The 20,317-nt window shown below is 50.7% G+C and overlaps 1 protein-coding gene across 1 annotated transcript in view; it reads left to right on the forward strand.

Annotated features, from left to right (window-relative positions):
• DPH1 (diphthamide biosynthesis 1) overlaps positions 1–20,317 on the forward strand; it is a 106,075-nt gene that overhangs the window by 37,798 nt on the left and 47,960 nt on the right. Inside the window, 5 exon segments of the mRNA XM_061561927.1 lie at positions 739–860; positions 9,596–9,643; positions 9,646–9,749; positions 10,993–11,114; positions 12,756–12,824. Of these exon segments, the coding sequence (XP_061417911.1) occupies positions 739–860; positions 9,596–9,643; positions 9,646–9,749; positions 10,993–11,114; positions 12,756–12,824 (465 nt within the window).

Genomic DNA, 20,317 nt, shown 5'->3' on the forward strand with positions numbered 1-20,317 from the left:
TTTGCTTGCTTTAAGCAAATGGGGCGAACAAAACGGATGGTCTCTAACCGTGACCCTGGATCGTGACGGGGCATCGAATCGCCGTGAGAGGTGTGTGTTATCGTTGTCACATGTCTGTAAAAAAAAAATATATATATATAACAACGTATGCACACGCAGTTCGGTGTGCTCTCCGACGTGTTTTTCGGGTTGTCCTGCACCACGTGTTGTTCGACGCGATGTCCGACGTTTTGCTGTCCGTGCTGGGAGCATTTGTTCACTCACTTCCTCCTATTAGTTTATTAATTTCCCGACGAAGCTCCCAGCACGTAGAGCAAAGCGTCGGACATCATGCCGAACAGCAACGCGGTACGACCCAAAAACAACAACAACAACAACAACAAGATGTCGGTGGAGCTGATCTATGTTCCCGAAAATAAAATGTCGAAAGTGTCGCGGTTGCCCGGTGGCGTTCAGTGAGGAAGGTGATGGAATGGATTGAGGGACAGAGGCTTGGAATGGAACTGACGTTGCAGGGGTAGATACGCTGCGCTACTCCATCAACCCAACTTTCTGGCCACCAGACCTTTGCCCCTACCACCCTCCACCTATGGTCATCCATGCCCATTTCACAACTTCATACATGCCCCCCATACCCCACTACCACTCATCCACGCTCCACCCATAAGACACCCTCCTTTGTACATTTAGACGTTTTCAGCCGATCGATGAGGGTTGACGCGTTTGCCGTCTGCTCAGGTTTACGGACGCTGAGACGGTGGTGATGGGCGACGTGACATACGGAGCGTGCTGCGTGGACGACTTCACGGCCCGTGCTCTCGGGGCGGACTTCATGGTGCACTACGGACACAGCTGCCTCGGTGAGAGTCGCTCGCCATCGGCCTGCTGCTGCTCTTGCAGAGACAGCGTGTGTTCACGGTCGGACGGCGTGGTCACGGTCGGACAGCATGGCCATAGTCAAATGAGCACTGGCTCTGCAATTTTGATGTTCTTGCCGTAATTTTGTTTTTTCAACTGGCTAAACTCATCCGTGTAACAAATCGAACACACTTGCACTCATTGACGTCACGGTATATTTCACGTCCGCTGCGTAGCGGACGGTGCGTCGTAGTTTTTCGGTTCACGCACACCGTGATATTAATCAGGGCAGCCACCAGATTTGAACCTGGAATCTCTGTAATAAGAGGTAAACGTGCTACCGCTAGGCCACGTCACCTTCCAAGTCGCTGATCTAATTATTATATAAATGCGTGATATATATAAATCACTAAAATAATGATTTCTACCGCACCTTAATCACAGTCCTTCTAGAACCATTAATATCCCATTTTCAATAGCTGTACCTTGTCTCAGTAGGTTTTTTTCTTTAGTTGTCATGAATAAACGATGAGTATAAGCCCTTGGCCAGTGTTCGGAAGAGGGTCTGGCCACAGTTTAATTGAATTACTTGTGCGCAGATTAATATCTACAACGGCTGCCATTGTTGGTTATGGGTGCTCAGTTTGACCGGTTGTCGTATCCCCTCCGCACCTTCGCTGGACCCAAGTGGAATATGCTAATATTCGTATATGTCGGCCGTTAGCCATATACGTCGATTCCCTTACGGACGTATATTGTGTAAGTCAGTTGTGCAGGCACGCACTCACGCATGCCCGCACGCACGCACGCTCGTACGTACGTGTGGCCGCATTAGATTAATGTGAGGTTTTTGTTAGCTGAGACGGTGGAATAATACTCATAGCCGTGGATTCGTACCCAGGACCTTAGAGACGATGGTCAGCTCAGGACCCGCTGCATCATGATGAGCTTTTCTTGTTGACTATTCGTCCATGGTCGGAGCACGGTGACACGTGTTACCTTGTTATTGGTATTATTAGCAGCGCAGTGATCGTTATTACATTCGTCTAATGGAAATGGATTCTGACATTTGTCCCAAACAGCCCTGCAATGCTGGATGAAAAGTTATAAATGCAGTCTTGAGTGCCTTGAGTATGTTAGAGTGCCTGATGCGATGTATAAGACGGGACGGGGCGGGGTGGAGGCATTGGGAACGTTTGATGTGGATGGAAAGTCGACGCCACATGTTCCGAGTTGACGTGATTGACCAGCTTGGACTTGCCAAGTAAATCACGTGGTGTTTATTTGCTCGTAAAACTGAAATGGAAAAAAAATTAAATCATTGTGTGTTTTTTTTCCCCTCCGGATACATTTTCATCTGTTTTGAATCGGCAAAGGGTCCATTAGTGAAGTTGGTACTTTGCCAAAAATGTTTGTACATATATCTTAGTTTATGAAAATGCTGCTGTTGTGTACATTTCTGTTAATTGGAGTAGGAAAGTACGGTTTGTATGTATGTAGAACTTTGTTCGCACAGTACGTAGCCAACCGTGCCAATCGGAGATGTGGGAAATGTATCGTGTATTTTAATATGTTCAATCTTGACTTGTAGCTTTCGTGACTGCAGGGATTCATCTTCTTTGGGTCTTTCGGTTAAGTCACTTAGATAGGTTCGAAGAAAACAACAAAATATATTTTCTTTGAACCTATCTACGTGAAATTTCGATTTAAAGCTTTCGTGACTGCAGGGATTCATCTTCTTGGTTCTTTCGGTAAAGTGATGTAGAAGGGAAGTAATAAAATAATAAAAATAAAACATAACAAAATAATAAAAGGCAGAGTCTGACTCTGTCTTCTCGACAGACCTGTTCTCCACCTGAAGACGGCTGCTTGCGTTGTGGCCGAAACGTCGTGAGAATTATTTTGTTATGTTCTATCTACGTGACTTTACCGAAAGACCAAAATAATATTTAATACGTGAGTTTGATTTGCAGTTGACTTTCACATCGGCGGCTCGTGTGTGGTGGGGTTCAGTGTATATACTGCCACCTCTTCCTAAAACGCCAGCCTGGAAGAGTAGTCCCAATACCCTCTTAGAGGGGATCAAGAGATATCCCGCTAGTTGCAGTCCCTTGAAGTCCGTGAATCGATGCATCATCACCGACCGAGTTAACCGATGGCAAGTTATTATTTGCATGCTGCACAGGTGGCTCCTGTGCCACAGTGGTTAGCGCGCCGCGGTGTGAACTAGGGGTGATCCGAGTTCAACTCCGGCCACGGCTAACATCAGTGACGAGTGACACCCGAACCTTTCCTCGCCCTCTGCCCCATTCACCGGTGTGCACCGACCGGATCGGTGAAGTTGGGAGAAGTGTGGCCAAACACAGCATTGGGTGGTGGTGGGGGGGAGGGGTCCCGGTGAGGGGAGTCATCATCTTAGCAGTGCATTGACTGCCGATTACGGTATTTAGCAATCATTTGTCGGCATATGCTGAAAAACCTGTGTTGTTTAAATTGACCGTAGAGCTATTATGGAAGGGGGCTTCCCGCAGTAACGAGCCGTCGTTTTACAGGTAACTGCAAAGTAGCCATGCGCTTAGCTTGCACAACAGCTTCCCACACCTTACGTTCGCTTTTTGAGATTGTGTGTGTATGTGTGTGTGCGTACTTGTATATGTGTATATATATTGCTTCGCAAATGGAGCATTAAAACGTACAGTAACAAGAGCTCAATGTAGATTTAAAAATCAATATTCTGCCCCCTGCATTGCTGGGCCCGCTCATAAAACATGCATGCGCCGTTGTGTACGTATTATGATGCACGATCATTTTTTTCTAATTTGCTTCACATGTCAACCCAGCTTGAGATTGAGAAGAACAGCGTGTGCACAACACGTCTCGAGTATCCCTCCCGACGCCGCCTCTGCCACATTTGATGAGGTTCCATGGAACCGTCGGGCCCGGTTACACTTTTTCTTTTCTGGAGCCAGCCCTCCTGCCTGCACCCTTTTTTGCGCATCGTTTCGGGCCGCGAGGTTCGGTCCGCCACGTTCGGGCCGCGACGTTCGGGCCGCGACGTTTAGGCCGCCACGTTCGACTTTTGGACGGCGGGCCGCCCTGCCGCGTCGGGCCGCTCATTGGAGGTTCGCGGTCCACCCGGTCGATGCCGCGGGGGGGCATGCGCATGGCGTTAATCGTGGAAAACGCCACGCGCCATTCGAATGTACGCACGTTGAACATCTTTCGCACCGTACGTAGCCAACCTTGCTGACCGCGGAAGTGTGGGGGAAGGACAACAAACTGGTTACCGCTCTGAAGCTGCTAACCCAGCAGCTGTGAGGGACCCCCCCCGCCTCCTCCAAGGGACCGAGGCGGAGGTGGGAATGCGGCAGCCACGGGCTGCTGTGTAGGCATATTCGCCCCTCATATCTGATATCTGATGTGATGCAGCACCCCCCCTGCCCCTCCCCTCCCCCTTCGATTTGGCTAAAGTTAGGTGATCCCTCCTGACCCTGCTGGCCCTTCGATTTGGCTAAAGTTAGGTGATCCCTCCTGACCCTGCTGGCTAAATAATAATTTAAAAAAAAGTGCTGGGAGCTTCTTGAAGAACTCCTCCGTGCACTGCCTGCTGCTGGTGGCGGTGGTGTTCGACGGCCTTAAAAGTGCACATAGCCTGGCACAAGCGCCGTGGCGATGGCACCGCCATTCGGTGGCGATTGGCGGTCGTTGTTGTTGTTGGTGTCTGATGTAGACCGGTCGATGTTCACGAGGCAGGAGCTGGCGGCGCTGGCTAATTGCCGAAGTGAGCCGTTCGATTGAGCACCTGGCTGGGGGAGCACCCAGCAATTTGCGGAGCGAAACGTCGGACACCGTGCGTGCGTGCCGAGCTGACGTGCGGCCACGACCCCAGAGCGCGTTGCTCGGGCGGGAGAGCCACGCGGCTACGAGGCGCGCGTGGAACGTTGGCCGCATTCTAAATTTTGTCGCTCGCGTTAATTACTGTTTAACACAAACGAGTAATTATTGGCATTTTTTGCACGGAGGGACAAAAAAAAACACGCAGTTTTTTTCTCCCTCTGCACCACAATACGTGCTCAGAAAATGTTTAATCACCGACGATCTTTATCAAGGTATTCGGTCCATTATGTAAAATCTGAACTCGGCAGTCAATAAATAGGCCAATTAGTGTTCTAATTCAATATAGCGATTGGAGGGCAAGACGGAGAGAGACGGTGCAAAAGAAACGAGAATTATTTGCATTAAAAATGTAATGAATAATGTAATATAAATTGATTCGCATGCATAAATTCCATAATTCAGCGGCTAAATAAGAAATGTATTCTACAGCCGAGCTGCTTATGCGCACGAGACAAAACCATAGGGATAGCGACAATCTCCAGCGTTTAATATCGTGGCCAAACAAATGTTACCATCAGCACAAAGGCAAAGGTAGAGATTCCCCCTATAGCCTCTAGACTGTCAGTGAGCACCTATGGAGACCGGCACACGAAGAGGTGGTGTGGCTATGACCACCAGTGGTGATGTTCACGCAGAGCCAGGTACACATTTAAGGCTGAGCTGACTTACAGGGGAGGCCAGGACCGATTCAGATATCCATCTCTGCTGTTGACCCTGAGTGGGAGTCAAACTCAGGTCACCGTGTTCGTAGCACAGTGCGCTAACCGCTACGCTACCGCTTCCCCCATCATCATCATCATCAGCACACACGCAAACTCATCGTTTAAACATTAACAGCTTGCATTCGCTCGTATTGTAGATAAAAAATATAAATACCCCGATACTATCCACGAGTGCGGAATAGCACGATCGCAATATTAAAATGAACAACAGAACTAGCAGGTGTGCCGGTAGTTGAGAGCGGTTGGACTGGATAAATTACCAAAACGCCTTTCAGTCCTCGGGGCGTGCCGGACACACGTCGAGTAAACCCTGTTGAGGAATATCGTTAGAAAAGGGGCTCTTAACTTTTTAGTGTTCAGTTTCTGTTCCGAGCAGATTCTGTTCTGAGTGGTTGGTTGGGCCTGGCCTGGCGGGAGGGGATGCGGGGGAGTGGGTCACGGATCTCTCCGATGTGTGATAGGGTTGTGCTGCGTGTTGTCGGGCACGATGTCCGATGTTTCGGTTCTTGTGCCGGTAACGAAGAGCTCGGAAAGTGGAGCGAAGGGTTGGGCAAACGCGCTCGGAAAAACGACGAGTGGAGCGACGCGAAACTCACACCGGAGGGAGGCCGTGACGTGGCACAAACGCGAAAAGCCGACGCGGTGGAATCCCCAGCTCAAGGTCATCGGTTCACCACCGACAGTTGAGCGTGACCGCTGCAAGCGGAAAGTTTTGGAGAAAATCCGATGAGCTATGAAGCTCTTTTTTTCACAGATGTCAAGTATGGGGGTGGGTCAGCAACTTACGGCGTTTCCTGTAAGCGCTGCCTTTACCGGCAAATTCGAGCGAGCATTGCTCCCCCCCACCCCCCCCCCCCCATCGTGCATTGTAAGACGAGGCGAGACGGACCCCCTCATTCCCCTTCGCTCCACCCCTTTCGTGCGGTTCCACCTTGCCGGAATGCCGAGCCCCGCAGATTGTTGTAAAAATGAAAATAATTAAAGGACACGGGGCGAGGATGATCGGCAAGGGAGCGGCGATCGCTCGGAGCGCCCGTACCGCGGCGGCCCGTCTGCCACGTATCATCTCCGGCATTCCTTTGTGCGCCCCGTACGGCTGTGATGGGCGCGATTGATTTCTTTTTAGATGCGTTGTGGCCGAATTCCCCCCCCCCAATCCCCCTGTTTTTATTTTTCTCGCGGGATAATTGATTCGCCAGACAATTGCGAAGAATGAAAATGGAAGTAACATTTCTGTATCGATCGGGCCACCCTTCACTGGCAGTAAACTGCTCTCTGCAAAGTTGCTGTTTCTCCGTCAGAAGGAATTCCCGTCCGCGCGGCGCTTGCGCGGTGACGCTGCCGCTAGCCACAGTGGTCGGCGCGCCGGACTTGCGATCCAAAGGTCGTTGGTTCGGTTCGATGGTTCAGTTCGACCCTTCCTGCGGCTCGGCATGTTGACAACGACGGGGCAGAGTTCCTTAAAATCGCCCCCCAAGCCGCCTCCGCCAGCCCAGCGGTATAAACGGGCGCACCCACAGTTGATCTTCAGGCCCGTTTGTGGTGGGGTGAATTGTGGGTAATACCTTACGTCTGGCCAGGGTGGACGAGTCGGGTGTCCTCTAGAGGGCCTCACTCGAGCTCCCGCCGTCGGGACGCGCTTCCACCAACAATGAAGCGACCAGGCAATTGCAGGGCTGCACCTTTAAGTTAGCAATAACGCAGCGTGCCCGTGTGTGTGTGCGCGCCTTGTGCGCAAGTTTGTTTTGCGCGGAACACTCAGCATCGTATGCACTCAAGGATGATTCTACCCAAAGGGCAAATGTCTCTCATTTTGCAGATCTGTACAGACTCCAGGTTGGTTGCTGCATTGCGAGACTGTAAAGGATGGCGACAACTCCTAGAAGCCTTCATCCAGCAGTAGATATGGCTGATAATGACAATGATGGTGACGACTAACTAACTGGAATGGTTGATGTCAAAGGTAGCGGCGTCACATTTTGTATTTCAGTCCCATAGCTTTAAATGTAGGGTGTATTTTTTTTCTTATTACCATTATCTAACTTAATCAGCTCAGCGCCGCCCCCCTTAAATCACGTGAAATCCATGTGGCCACCCCAATGTGAACCTCACCGCTCTACCCCTCTCCCCGCCCCCCCGCGTGAAAACAGATGCTGCTCGGACAATTTTTATCACAATAATAACGAAAAAACAATATTTATAACCGCGTTTTTTGGTAATTATTTAGGCGATTCACCGCTCGCCAGTAAAAACGGGTGAATTACTACGACAGCGGACTGGAATCATTTGTTTCGGAATTTTTTTTTTTTAAACGTCGGGGTCTCCTTTCATCGCAGCGAAGGGGGGTCCCTGCTGTGCACCGCCGTGTTTAGTTGAATTGAAGCTGTTTGAGGTGCACGCTCTGGCTTATTGATCTGAGCGAATAAATCTCGCAAAGCCAGAGGATCCACGCTCAAAAAAACGGTGGGGGGGGGGGGGCATGGGGTGTGTGGAGCCCCCTCTTAATGACTTTCCGAGACAACGTTATTGCTTTTAGGGGGGGAGTTGATACGACTCGAAACGATCACGGATTACAAGGGAGACTTATCGATTAAAATAAAGCAAGTTTCATCGCTCGAAATTCATTTCTAATTACGCGGGAGAGAAAGAGAGAGGGGGAAAAGAAAACGCGGTGTTTCTCTACACAGGCCTTTGTGCTCCACATCTTGTGTCCTCCTCCGTGCTATTTGTTTTGCCTGCATATATCATTTACGGGCCGTGATGTGTATTCTACGGTGTTGCCAAATGCCGATGTGATGGAATGATTCACGATGGATGAATACATTATTCAGGTGAATTTTTCGGAATTTGTGTGGCGTGTCCCAGTGGACGTGCCTGAGAGGAGAGAATTTAAGTTCTTGGAAATGTTTGGCGGGGCGGGGGGACAACAACAACAACAACAACAAAAATCGCTTTACACACGGCCCCGCAGACAATATCGTAACGCTCGCCAGACTGTAGCTCACGATTTAAATGTGTTTTCGTTTCCTGCGTTGACACTCCCGTACGTTATGAACGATGCGCCATTCGAAATGTTTACCCGGAACGCGAGCACACTAGCGCACGCGCCCGTGGCGCGTGCGCTAGTGTGCTCGATCAGGCGTCGCGAGCCGTCCCCGTCGCTCCGCGTGGCCGTCGCGCTCGCCGCTGAATTTGTTCGTCGGCCGATTGCAAAAGGAGACACGCCGGGTTATCGATCGGCATCGGTTCTCGGGGTTTGCGCATTTGCGAGGGTGAGCTGGGGCCGTCGATTATGCAAATGGAGATGATGATGATGATACCTTGGTACGATGGTGAGCACGGTGGACAAGTCCGGAGGTCGCCGGGTCCGGTTCGATCTCCCGGCGGCGGCAGTGAAAACATGGGGGAAAGTTTCTTAAATCCTCCCCTCCCACCGACGCCACTTCTGTCCGCTCAGCGTTTGTTGTGAATGTTACAGATAGAGCACAGTTAGTCGATGGGCTGGTTGCGACCGGTGGAGTTAGCGTTGGGTACTGCTGCTTCTCCCGAGACGTCTTGGCCAGCCTGGAAGAGTAAATTTCGATTTAAAGCTTTCGTGACTGCAGGGATTCATCTTCTTGGTTCTTTCGGTAAAGTCACTTAGAAGGGAAATAATACAATAATAAAAAATAAAAATAAAATGTTTTATTTTTATTACTTTATTATTTCCCTTCTACGTGGCTTTACCGAAAGAACCAAGAAGCTGGAAGAGTAAGTCAAAAAGTACCCCCTCTTTGAGGGGCTGTTGAGAGCTCCCGCTCGTGGAGGCTCTTCTGGCAGCAGTGGCGTAAGCAAAGCAATGACAAGGGCTGCACCTTTACCTTTATTCATTGCTAAAATTACTTGCAGGGTAATGTTACATTAGCACAGGTGACTGCATAAGGTGCGAAAGAAGTTCAGAATATAGCCACACATACAGGAAATGATATAAACGAGACATCGAAAAAGTGAATAACACGACCAAAGAATAGTTTTTTTTATTCTTTTCAAATTGGACTAAAGATCGCCAAATCGTCACAGTTCCTACACATCGCCGTGACGGAGGAGAGAGTGATTGCTTCGTCCGCTTTGTGTTGCAGTCCCCGTGGACATCACGCGCGACATAAAGATGCTGTACGTGTTCGTGGACATAAGATCGACACGGCTCACTTCATTGACACGCTGAGGTTCAATTTCCCAAAGGGCTCCTCGCTGGTACTGGTCAGCACCATCCAGTTCGTGTCGGCTCTGCAGGTGAGTCCTGCCTCACCGTCACGCTGCGCCAACCGGAACCCTCACGCCTGCGAACTCTCACGCATGTCTCAAGCTCAAAAATAGCAGGCCGCAGCCTGCGGATAACAACAACAATAACACTACTACTACTGTTAACAAGCAGTGCAGACAAGTGGGTCAGCGCGACAGCGAGCGGGTCAAAGTTCATATCACATCCTGGTTTTGGAGTTGACTCAGCCCATCATCCTTCCGGGGTCGATAAAATAAGCACTGCTTTTTGGAGAGGTCAATAGCAGAGCGGTTGACCTTCGGAAAGACCCCCTCCCCCCCGCCCATAGAAATGTGGAGTTTCCGCCACGGGCTCAGGGCTGTACACGGGGGAGATGTGCGTGTCCGCCTCGTTGCTCGTTTGAGCTTTGACCTTTGACTCGTTAATTTCGAGCGACAACGCCATGTCGCGTATTCGACTCGCTGGGGGACCGCAGGTACAGGCGGATATCTGAGCAAGCTCAGGTATCGCGAACGCACGTGGGAAATTCCAGTTAAGCCGCGCGATCAGATGAGGGCGAAAATAAAACGCGGGTGGAAACGCTTCGCTGTGAAGTTCACAAGCGAATGTAGGCGAGAGTAAGAACGCAGTGCTGCTGCTGCTGCTGCCGCTGCATATGCAGCGCGTCTCTCTGATTTGATAAAAGCAAAGCTCCGTACCTCCAGGTCAGTGCTCTCCCACTAGCGGAGAGCGGCCGCTCCCATCACTCCACTTGGAAAAGTGTTTGAATGCGACATCACAGCTTGCGGTGCATGCCCCGCAGTGCCTGGCGGGGTGGGTGGGTGGGTGCAAGTGGGGGGGGAGAGGCAGGCGGGTGGGGGATGAGGGGGTAGGAGGGTGCAGGTGAAGCTGATAGACCTAGGAAGAGTGGGGGGGGGGGCCAGACGGGCGGGGGACAGAAGGATGGGGGGGGGGTGGAACTGGGTAGATGTAGGAAGAGTGGGGGGGGGAGGCAGGTGGATGGAGGGTGGGGGGGTGGAGGTGAAGCTGGGTAGACCTAGGAAGAGTGGGGGGGTGGGCCAGATGGATGGGGGACAGAAGGATGGAGGGGGGTGGAACTGGGTAGACCTAGGAAGAGTTGGGGGAGGGGGCCATCGGAGTCTTTGTCCAAAATCCCAAGATGCAATCTCGGACGGGGGCGGGGGGGGAAGGCAATTTAATTGGGCGGCGTTATCGGGTGCCGTGGTTTGAACGATGGCGGCCTGCCGCTTGCAGGCGGCCGCCCAAGCCCTGCGGGACGACTTCGACGTGACGGTGCCGCAGAGCCGCCCGCTGTCCCCCGGCGAGATCCTGGGATGCACGGCGCCGCGCGTCGACATGCCCGGCGCCGCCATCATGTGAGCGAGCGCAGCAGCGTCGCCACCGCCGACTGCTGCAGCGGCGCACGGCACAACGCCGCTGCTCGTCCACGATACGGACACAGCCACTCACCACACAGAGACACGGCCACTCACCCATGAAACCAGACGACCAAACCTAGCCACTCAATACATACCCTACAACCACTTACCACACGCCACACAACCACTCAGCACACACCCCACAACCACTCACCACACACCACACAACCACTCACCACACGCCCCACAACCACTCACCACACACCCCACAACCACTCACCACACGCCTCACAACCACTCACCACACAACCCACAACCACTCGCCACACATGGGCATTGCCTGAAACGTCGCCTATTATGAATGTTTTCTTGTCAGCCCACACTCAGTGTTATTGACGAATGTGTTGAGTCTTTTTTATTCCTGACCCCCACATCTTAACAATTGGGATGATAGGGGTTAGGGGGTTGAGGGGGGGGGGGTATGCGGAGGGATTCTAACGTGCCTTCCCGCCGTTAACATAAATTTTGACAGTGCTCGCTAATTATTTGTTTGTTACTAATTCCGGCAAGAGGCGAAATGTTTTTGTTGTTCAAGTCCCCGAGGGGATTACGCAGAGCGAATATGAAAGGGGTTAATGACTCTGTAAACATCACGAGCACATGATATGCGAGCACGGAGAATCAAATGACAACGTGGCAATAATTGTCATTGGGTCCCCTCTCGCCAGACTCGGTTGTTCTAAGCTAAACTCCTGACGTGACAACATCGGCCCTGCCAATTGCTCGCTCGCGTGCCGACGAAAACGGCAGCTCAAGAGAGCCAGCCCCTGCTGCTCTAGGAGGCATTTGGCTACGTTGGTCCCAGAGGGCTCGGAAACAGGTGGGAGCACCCACGCTCTACCCCAGGAGCACACGTTCTGCCTATCGACTTTGCCACGCGCACGATATTTACCCTCGCCCAGAGTTTTATTTTCCCTGCCTTCAACCCTCCCCTCAGATTCAACGCTCGATTCGGCATTTCGGCCACGTTTTTGAGCCGTCGTGATAATTGCAAGCGACAGCTTGGCGTGGACGTGTGACGATCCATGCCGCATCTGACATTTCAGCAGAAATCGACCAAGAAATGACCCTCGGTCGTTTGCGCAGAGGTTTTGGCGGAAAGAGACAAACCGCGGGGGCTTTCTTGTTTTTTTGGTCAACGCGGGCATTTTAACGGGCGAACAGCGTTCTCGTTTATTTCCATTTCCGCTCGTTCTCATTCATCCGCGTCGCTTTTCATCTTTCGCGCAGAGACGTTACAAACAAACGTAGATTCACGCATTACGTGGGGGGCTTTATTGATGTGGTTTCGATTGATTATGGTGGGGGAAGCTTTGATTCACGTAAATAATTAAAATCCCGTAAAGTCGATGCTGCTCATGAACCGTACGTGCCACACCGTCCTAGGTGTGTGGTGCTGGTGATGGTGGTGGCGGTGCAAGTGGGTGGCCTAGTTACGAAGTGGTCATTTGCATGACCCATCAGCTCAGCTAGACTCTACACCTGTTAACCAATCTCACGCTCCGTACCCCCCATCTTTTTTATCCTCATTACCATTTGCCCTTTCCCGCCACCCCGCACCCATGTGATATTTTGCAGTTATCTCGGAGATGGTCGCTTCCATCTGGAATCTATCATGATTGCGAACCCGGAGATCTCTGCGTACAGGTGAGTAATGGAATGACCTTCCATTATAAGGCACCCAAATGGCATCACATTCAGCCGTTTAATTTGCGAGATGCCCCGAGTTTTTGTTATTCGTATTAAACATTGGTTGTATTTTTTGTATCTGCCCGCCGTAAACGAACACGAGGAATGCCAATATTGCAGGGATAATGGCGTGAAAATTAATCTGCTTGGATCAGCCACTGTTTTAAGCTCCGCTTCCTACGTGTTACATTAGCCTGAGCGCGCAAGAAGTCTGCTGTTGTTTTCAAATATTTATTCATGCTAATTTGTAGTGGTTAGCTGTATATATATAACGATATCTAAATGCGTGTGTTCGCGCTTGCACGTGTACCGTGCATTTGCTGGAGTATTGGTTAGTGCTTCTGCGCTGCGAATGCAGCGGTTCCGAGTTTGATTCCAGTCCTACGGCCAACATCGGCGAATTTCATCCCGTTGGTCGATTCATTCAGCGTGGCTCCCAGCCACACTATCACCACCACCCACTTGTGCAGCGTGCCAGCTTCAATAATAGATGCTCACCAACAGCACTTGTCATAACAGCGTGTTAAATGGCTACGCGGGGGGAGCATTGTCTTCATTTCTGCCGCTGTCAGTAGTGAGGAGCACAAGCGGGTGCATTGGCCGATCGTCTCAGTCAGTCGATCCATAACACCCTGGATCTCTTCCCGGTCCCTCCTGGCAATGGGGAGAGCACTTCCGCGCCTTGCCTGACGGACTGAAAGTGCACCTAGTTTGGCACGAGCGGCCACGGTATCGTCATCGTTGCTTGTCAACAAGTGGCGGCCGTTTGCGCCATACGTGCGTGTTTGTGTACGGATACAATTTTAAAAGACTCCAAATACAAAATTAGCATTGGACGCATGCATTGAAAATCAACAACGCAACAGCTGTTGACTCTCTGCAATTAATGGTGTGTCCACAGAAAGTTAGCCGATCAGAATTTTTTTTAACAAGATTATGTTTGGCGCTGCTGCATTATCAGTAACTCGACATGTTTATCAATAATGCTGCAGCTCTAATAGGACAAGTATGTAAATGGGAACGTCCCTGGCAATGGCCCGACTTCATAGCACGTAGATGTAGCGGGCCAGAGAGGTAGATTGGATAAGAGTTGGAGCCTGCACTTATACCATAGTATTGAACTCGGGAAGTGAACTCAGGACTTCATACCATGACATGAAGGGCAGTCTTCGGCGTATATCCACTCTACCCTCTCTGGCCCCCTCCCCATGTGCTACGGAGAAGGACCATTGCCCGAAATGTCGACTCGTATTTACTTTTCCTTTTTGCGTCACAGTCTTAATTGAAGAATGACGATATCATTACAACGCTTGGTTTATTACCCAGGCAAGCCTTGGTGAGAGTGAGTATCATTACACTCTTGGTTAGGAGGGTCCTACAAGCATTTTCACAGTAGGGTGGGGGTGTGGGAGAGGTGGGAGCAGGAGGGTAGTGGGGTGGGTGATGGTATTTTTCCAAGTGAATAATACAAATAAATATTTGAATGTCTTGAGGCATGTAAACTAAAACAAAAATACCACATGCAAATGTAGGGCACCACGGTGGCGAGATGTTAACTACCTTAACTATAAATTTCGATTTAAAGCTTTCGTGACTGCAGGGATTCATCTTCTTGGTTCTTTCGGTAAAGTCACGTAGAAGGAAAATAATCAAATAATAAAATAAAATCTAATAAAATACAATTCTCACGACGTTTCGGCCACAACGCAAGCAGCCGTCCTCAGGTGGAAGAACAGGTCTGTCGGAAACAGACGCTGTCTTTCCGACAGACCTGTCTTTCCGACAGACCTGTTCTTCACCTGAGGACGGCTGCTTGCGTTGTGGCCGAAACGTCGTGAGAATTGTATTTTATTATGTTTTATTTGTATTATTTTATTATTTCCCTTCTACGTGACTGTACCTTAACTATTGCAGGGTATGCAGGAGGTTGTGGGTTCGATCCCGAACCTGACGCCTCCATGGACTCCCCGTGGTCGCGTGGATTTTTCTCCGGCTACTCCAGGTTTTCCCTCCAAATTTAGAAACGTGCATTTAGGGTATTTGGCCGCTATAATTTTCCACGTGATAAGCCACTTCGTCGATCTATCATTTGTGGCCAGGTTGCTTCTGAAAAAGAGCAATATAGCTCAGTGGGCCGTTCCTGGTAACATAAACAATCGTTTCGTTGTATAGTTTTTACTTTAGTCCGGATTGGCCAAAGATCCCAGTGCCGAGCGACTCCCTGCAGATTACTCTGTTAGGAATGCTCACCGCAAAATCGCCTGCCCTGTTGCACACACTTGGCAGGGCCCTCCTGAAAACAATTCTTGAGACTCCGCAAGGCTCTCCTGGGTTAAACAAGCACAGTAATCATAGTCAAAATAAATAATGTAGCGAGTGTTTTTGTTCAACAAATACACATTGGCGTTACATTATATCGCGAGCGTGTCTTCCTTACATGTCATTTTTACGTAATCACATTTCGTTTTATTTAGTTAGTTCTCTCCAAATGTGTTTTTCAGATGCAATTAAGTTTTTTTTAGGTTTCGGAGTTCAGTCGCTCTTGCTAGATTATGTTTATTAGCCTTCAGTGAGTTCAGTGCTGATCTCTAATGAGCCGAGATTATACGCGGCGTTGTTTTTATGTTCTAATACAGCAACACCGCATTAAACACCTCTAAATCTAGCGCCATGCCGCGCGCAACCATGAGTTACGCTCTGCGTGCCATGTTTTATTACTTCCCCACATGAGGAGGTCCTCTCCCCGCTCCTCCCCCGTCTCACTCTACTCTCCGGCATGTGTCTACGTATGTATGTTGAACTTCTTTAGCACCGTGCGTAACCAAACGCACTAATCGGAGTTGCGTTGGCTCTGCTCCACCAAAGAAGGCCTCCTCCTTTACGACGCCTGGTCAAAACCTTCATTCCATCGGAGGAGGTCGCTCCTTCTCCTCTTCTGTATTTCTCTTCCTCCTCTCATCTTATTTTATATATGTAGAGCGCCCAAGATGGGCGTTGTTTTACAAAGTTTTAAAGCGGTAATAGCAATAGAGTGACTTAGACGGCAATGGGCAGTGCACGGGCCGAGGAATGAGTGAGCGAAATAGAGAGGGCACACAGCGGTCAGGGAAGGGCTATAGGGGAGGGACGGGACAAGAGTTCGGGGGGAGGGATGAGGAAAGATGAGCAATCAGAATCAGAATATTTAATTATACTGTAGGAGGAATCTGATGAGCTAGAAAGCTCTTTTTTCACAGATGTCTAGTCGGGGGCGGGTGAGAACGTTACAGCAACAAACAGCACAGAAACACGGTAGGAGTGCCGAAAATGTGATGGGAGAAGAAGTGAGGCTTTAAAAGTGCATCAGCTACTCCCTTGTTCAAGTAGAGTCTTAAGGACCCACATTTGGTTTCATGTGGCATAGAGTACATTTTTTGATTGGCCCCTCCTCCCTGTGAAGCATCTGCAGACGCGGTTGCATTTAGACGCAATATAAATGCAAATTGTGTTGTGTCTTGGTGTTTGGTTGTATGTTCGGGCAAGTGTGTTATACACATGTGTACGTGTTCCCCCGAGTTCCTTCATCATATGTACACCTGTATGGATCAAATGAAACATAAGCCCTTCATCTCTATTTTAAGATCACTACTGCTTACTTGACGTATTTACAAAAAAAAACATTTCAAACTCTTTCCAGCTGCGGTTTAGAGTGTTGATGCATTGGCTCTCTGTTCGTCCGTCACTCTGTAACGATGTTGGAGCGCACTGTAACTGTTAACGACAATCCAACATGAACACAACTTGAGCCTAACGTTGTGTTGCTATTGGGAACATTCACTTGGGGAAATCGGCCAAATTAATGGAAGGGTTTCCAAAACTTCGAGTCAGAACCCCAGAGCAAAAAAGGACTATCTGCAAATATGCCGAAAGGTTTCGCCTGTGACAGCCACCGCACTGCTTGTGACTGCTTCCACGGTGCCAACTCTCGACGCTCCCGAAGACGAATGCATGGTGCGGAGCGTTGCAGGACCTAACACTCGCGCGTGCGCCGTTCTTCTCGACCCATTCGCAACGGAGAGGCGGTCGCGAGACGGCTTCGCGGACCCAGCGGTGCCCGGGAAGCGACGAACGCTATGGCATCCTGCCATCGCCGCGCGGGGCGGCAGCGCGTTCGACAGTGCTAAGTAATCAGCACTCGAATAATCATGACGAGAGATACTACTACCGCTACGACTATCCCTACTAAACTAAAATATCGGGGCCACGGGGGCTCAGCGGTTGAGCGAACGGCTCGCAATTGGAAGGTTGAGAGTTCAAATCGAATCCCCATTTGGGGGGGGGGGGGGGGGTATAGGAGGTTGACTCATCCCATAATCGCTCCAGAGTTGATAAAATTGATACCACTTTATGTCAACAGCGGTTGTCCTTTGGCTAGACGCACCGCCCCCTGCCATTGGAATGTGGAATTAACACCACTCTCTTGAGGGCTGTAGACTGGCGCTGGAGCCGCAGCCTCAAAGCTCATTTCAGCGGGATATCACTTTGACCTAATGACACTCAGAAGGGAAATACGTTTACAGCCCGGTGTGTTGAACAACCAAAGGGTCGCTGCGATGAAATCAGTTCGTGTCCTGGTGCCGGGTTGGTTGATATATATATCGTGAGACGTCTTACGATATATATATCAACAATGACACTCGCGGCGGCCTTCTTCACGCAGTGGATTGATCCTGGATGTCGATGGTGCTGATGGTGACGGATCCCGCCGCATGGCAAATATGCGCCACGGCACACGGCCCTCCCCGATTGCCGGCGCGCCCCTTCGCTGGGGCTCACCACCAGGGTGGCGGCGCCGTCACAGCTGCCCTTTGTGTTCATCAGGCTCTTGGGCCGGGAGGGGGGCGTGAGGGGGTGGGGTGGGGGGTGGGTTTGGGGGAATGTGATGCGAGTCCGTGCAGCATCGGTGCACCGACTTGCCCCCAGATGTATAAAAAAAACTTCTTGTGAGATGCAATGGTAGCGCCAATTTGTAATTTAAATGCATCACGCTCAAGGAGGTGGTGGTTGGGAGGAGGTTGGGGGGGCAGGGGGGGGCACGAGTAATCGTCCGAGTTTGGCACTGCCCACCTGCGCCACTTGTCGCCATCGCCCGTAACTCTTCATAGTCGGATCGAGGAGCGTGCGGAATCGCCACCGCGGTGCCGCGGAACCCCCCTACGCTCGCTTGACCGCGGAGGTTTTTTGACCGGAGGACCATCTGCTGCTGTCGCCGCGGAGTTGCGTCATCGTCCGCATACCCACAGCGGTCGCGCCGCCCGCAGGGATTGTTTGCTCCGGGCCCTCAAAAGTGCCCTGGCAGACAAGACGGCTTTCCCTCGTTCCCACTCGGCAGCCTCTCCGCACGCACGCATCGCACGCTCGCACGCACGCTGCTTGACTCGGAGTTGCCCCGAGAATCTTCGACTGTTACCATGCTTGGTTCTGCTGCTTCCCTTGGATCTAACCACAACACCTCGCTGATCTCGTCAAAGAGGATGAACCATCATGCGAAATCCGGTCTTCCTCGCAGCAGACGCTTTTGGCTAGCCCATCGAACAAAGACGGTCAGCGCATCGCACGCTTTCGGATGCGCTTCTGCGGCCATTTGGAACGCTCTTCCTTCCGATATTAGGGAGCTACTGGAGCTGTATCATTTTAAATCTAGGTTGAAAACTCGTATTTTTTTATAACTGCTTTTTGTCCTTTTGCACCTACGATTAGCATGTTGCTTTATCTGAGAATAATACGGTGGGCGTGTTAATCATGGAAATACTACCGCGGACCGTCAGCTTCATCGTGACAGTTATTATAATTGCAAGGGGGAGTTGGTCGGCGACAAATCTTTACAAGCCTATTAACTTGTATAGACACTTATTGCTGATTACGATAACGATGATATTTTTTCAAGTTTCAAGTGTACATTATTTACGATTGTATTTTTTCTTTACCAAGGTGAGTCTTGCCGAATCGTACGACCCACTCGGATCTCCGCAAAGACAGGTTCACGAACCCACTTGCCGTACTGTCATCTCACTACCCAGCTGATTTTGAAATTTCATAAAATCTATTGAGTGTTCAAACGTCCTTTGACCATCCAAAAGTATCTAATCACAGATGGGATGGGGTTGGAAATTCACACGCGGGCGGTGAACGGCTCACTTTTTCGCTCCAGAATAGAAAAAAAAGTAGAGTAAAAAAAATGTCAACCTACATTTTTGGTAATTAATTTTTTATCGTGCCATTTTGAGCCGCACGCGGATGAAAGGATTCGCCAACCTTTGGTGCGTCCTCTTGAGGCGCTTTTAGCGCGGCTAGCCGCAGGAGATGGTAAGTCACGTGAGCTGTATCTCGGTAACGCGCGGCCAGACACCTCCGCGGTTTGGCGTCTCCCTGCCAACAACTGGCTGGCCACGGCCGCAGACGCTAATCAGAACCAGAATGTTTATTTCAGACTGCAGGAGATAAATCCGATGGGCGATGAAGCTCTCTTTTTCACACGTGTCTAGTCGGGGCGGCGGGGGCAGCAAGTTACAGCAATAAACAATATATACACAATAATAGTAAATCAAGTATATGAGTACAATTTGCATAAGAACACTAAATGAAAGTTTGAGCAAGGCAGCATAAGTTTTTTATTTTATTTAACTCGACTCATTGTTTACACTGTGTGGCCTCAACCGGGCGAGTATATGACGAGCGACGTTTCGGGCAACGGCCCTTCCTCAGAGCACAGTTGAAAGTTAGCTATAGGGAAGGATTGACAGAAAAACAATTGGTCGATAGACCAACGTGGTGGGCGGATGGGTTCGGGGGGGGGTGGGGGGGGGTCTCTTATAATACGGTTCTGGACTGGGACCCCGATACCTCTCGTTACATGGGCACGGAGCGTTTGCCTGAGTGGCGAAGGGGTTTCGCGTTCTGCCGGGCGGGCGAGGCACGTAGCCTCGCCGTTGCAATGCGGGGGCTTCGTCCTTAGGGGACTGGGGAAGGTCCCCCCAGCACTTTCCGCGGGAGTGGGACGTTACGTGCCGGCGTCTCGTAGCCAACTGTCCTTTTGAAAAAGGTGCAGGGCAGCAGCTTCCTAGAGGAAAGGTATGCACGCAAATCGAATTGAGCCGCGCTGTGCGACGAGCTTCATTCAGACCCGAGCCTGGCACATCCGGTGATCGTCCATGTGGTCCGATCGCCGTCGTCTCCCCCCCCCCCCCTCCCGCGGTGTGTGTCATGATGACCCGGGTGGAGTGGTGGCACCCGACGGCCCCCGTGTAGGGCACAGCCTCAGGCGGGGTTTGGCCTAACGGGTCGCCGGACACGTCCACGCGCGCCGTCGTGTCCCGCGCGGACGCGTCGGCCGTTAGATTAGCTGACTTTGCCCTCCGGCGGCTAGTCCCTCCGCGAAGATTTCCAATAAGTATTGAAGAATGAATGTGTGT

The sequence above is a fragment of the Lethenteron reissneri genome, chromosome 28 (genome assembly GCF_015708825.2).
Source record: "Lethenteron reissneri isolate LAM-NWPU_2019-01 chromosome 28, ASM1570882v1, whole genome shotgun sequence".
In the NCBI taxonomy this organism is placed as follows: domain Eukaryota; kingdom Metazoa; phylum Chordata; class Hyperoartia; order Petromyzontiformes; family Petromyzontidae; genus Lethenteron; species Lethenteron reissneri.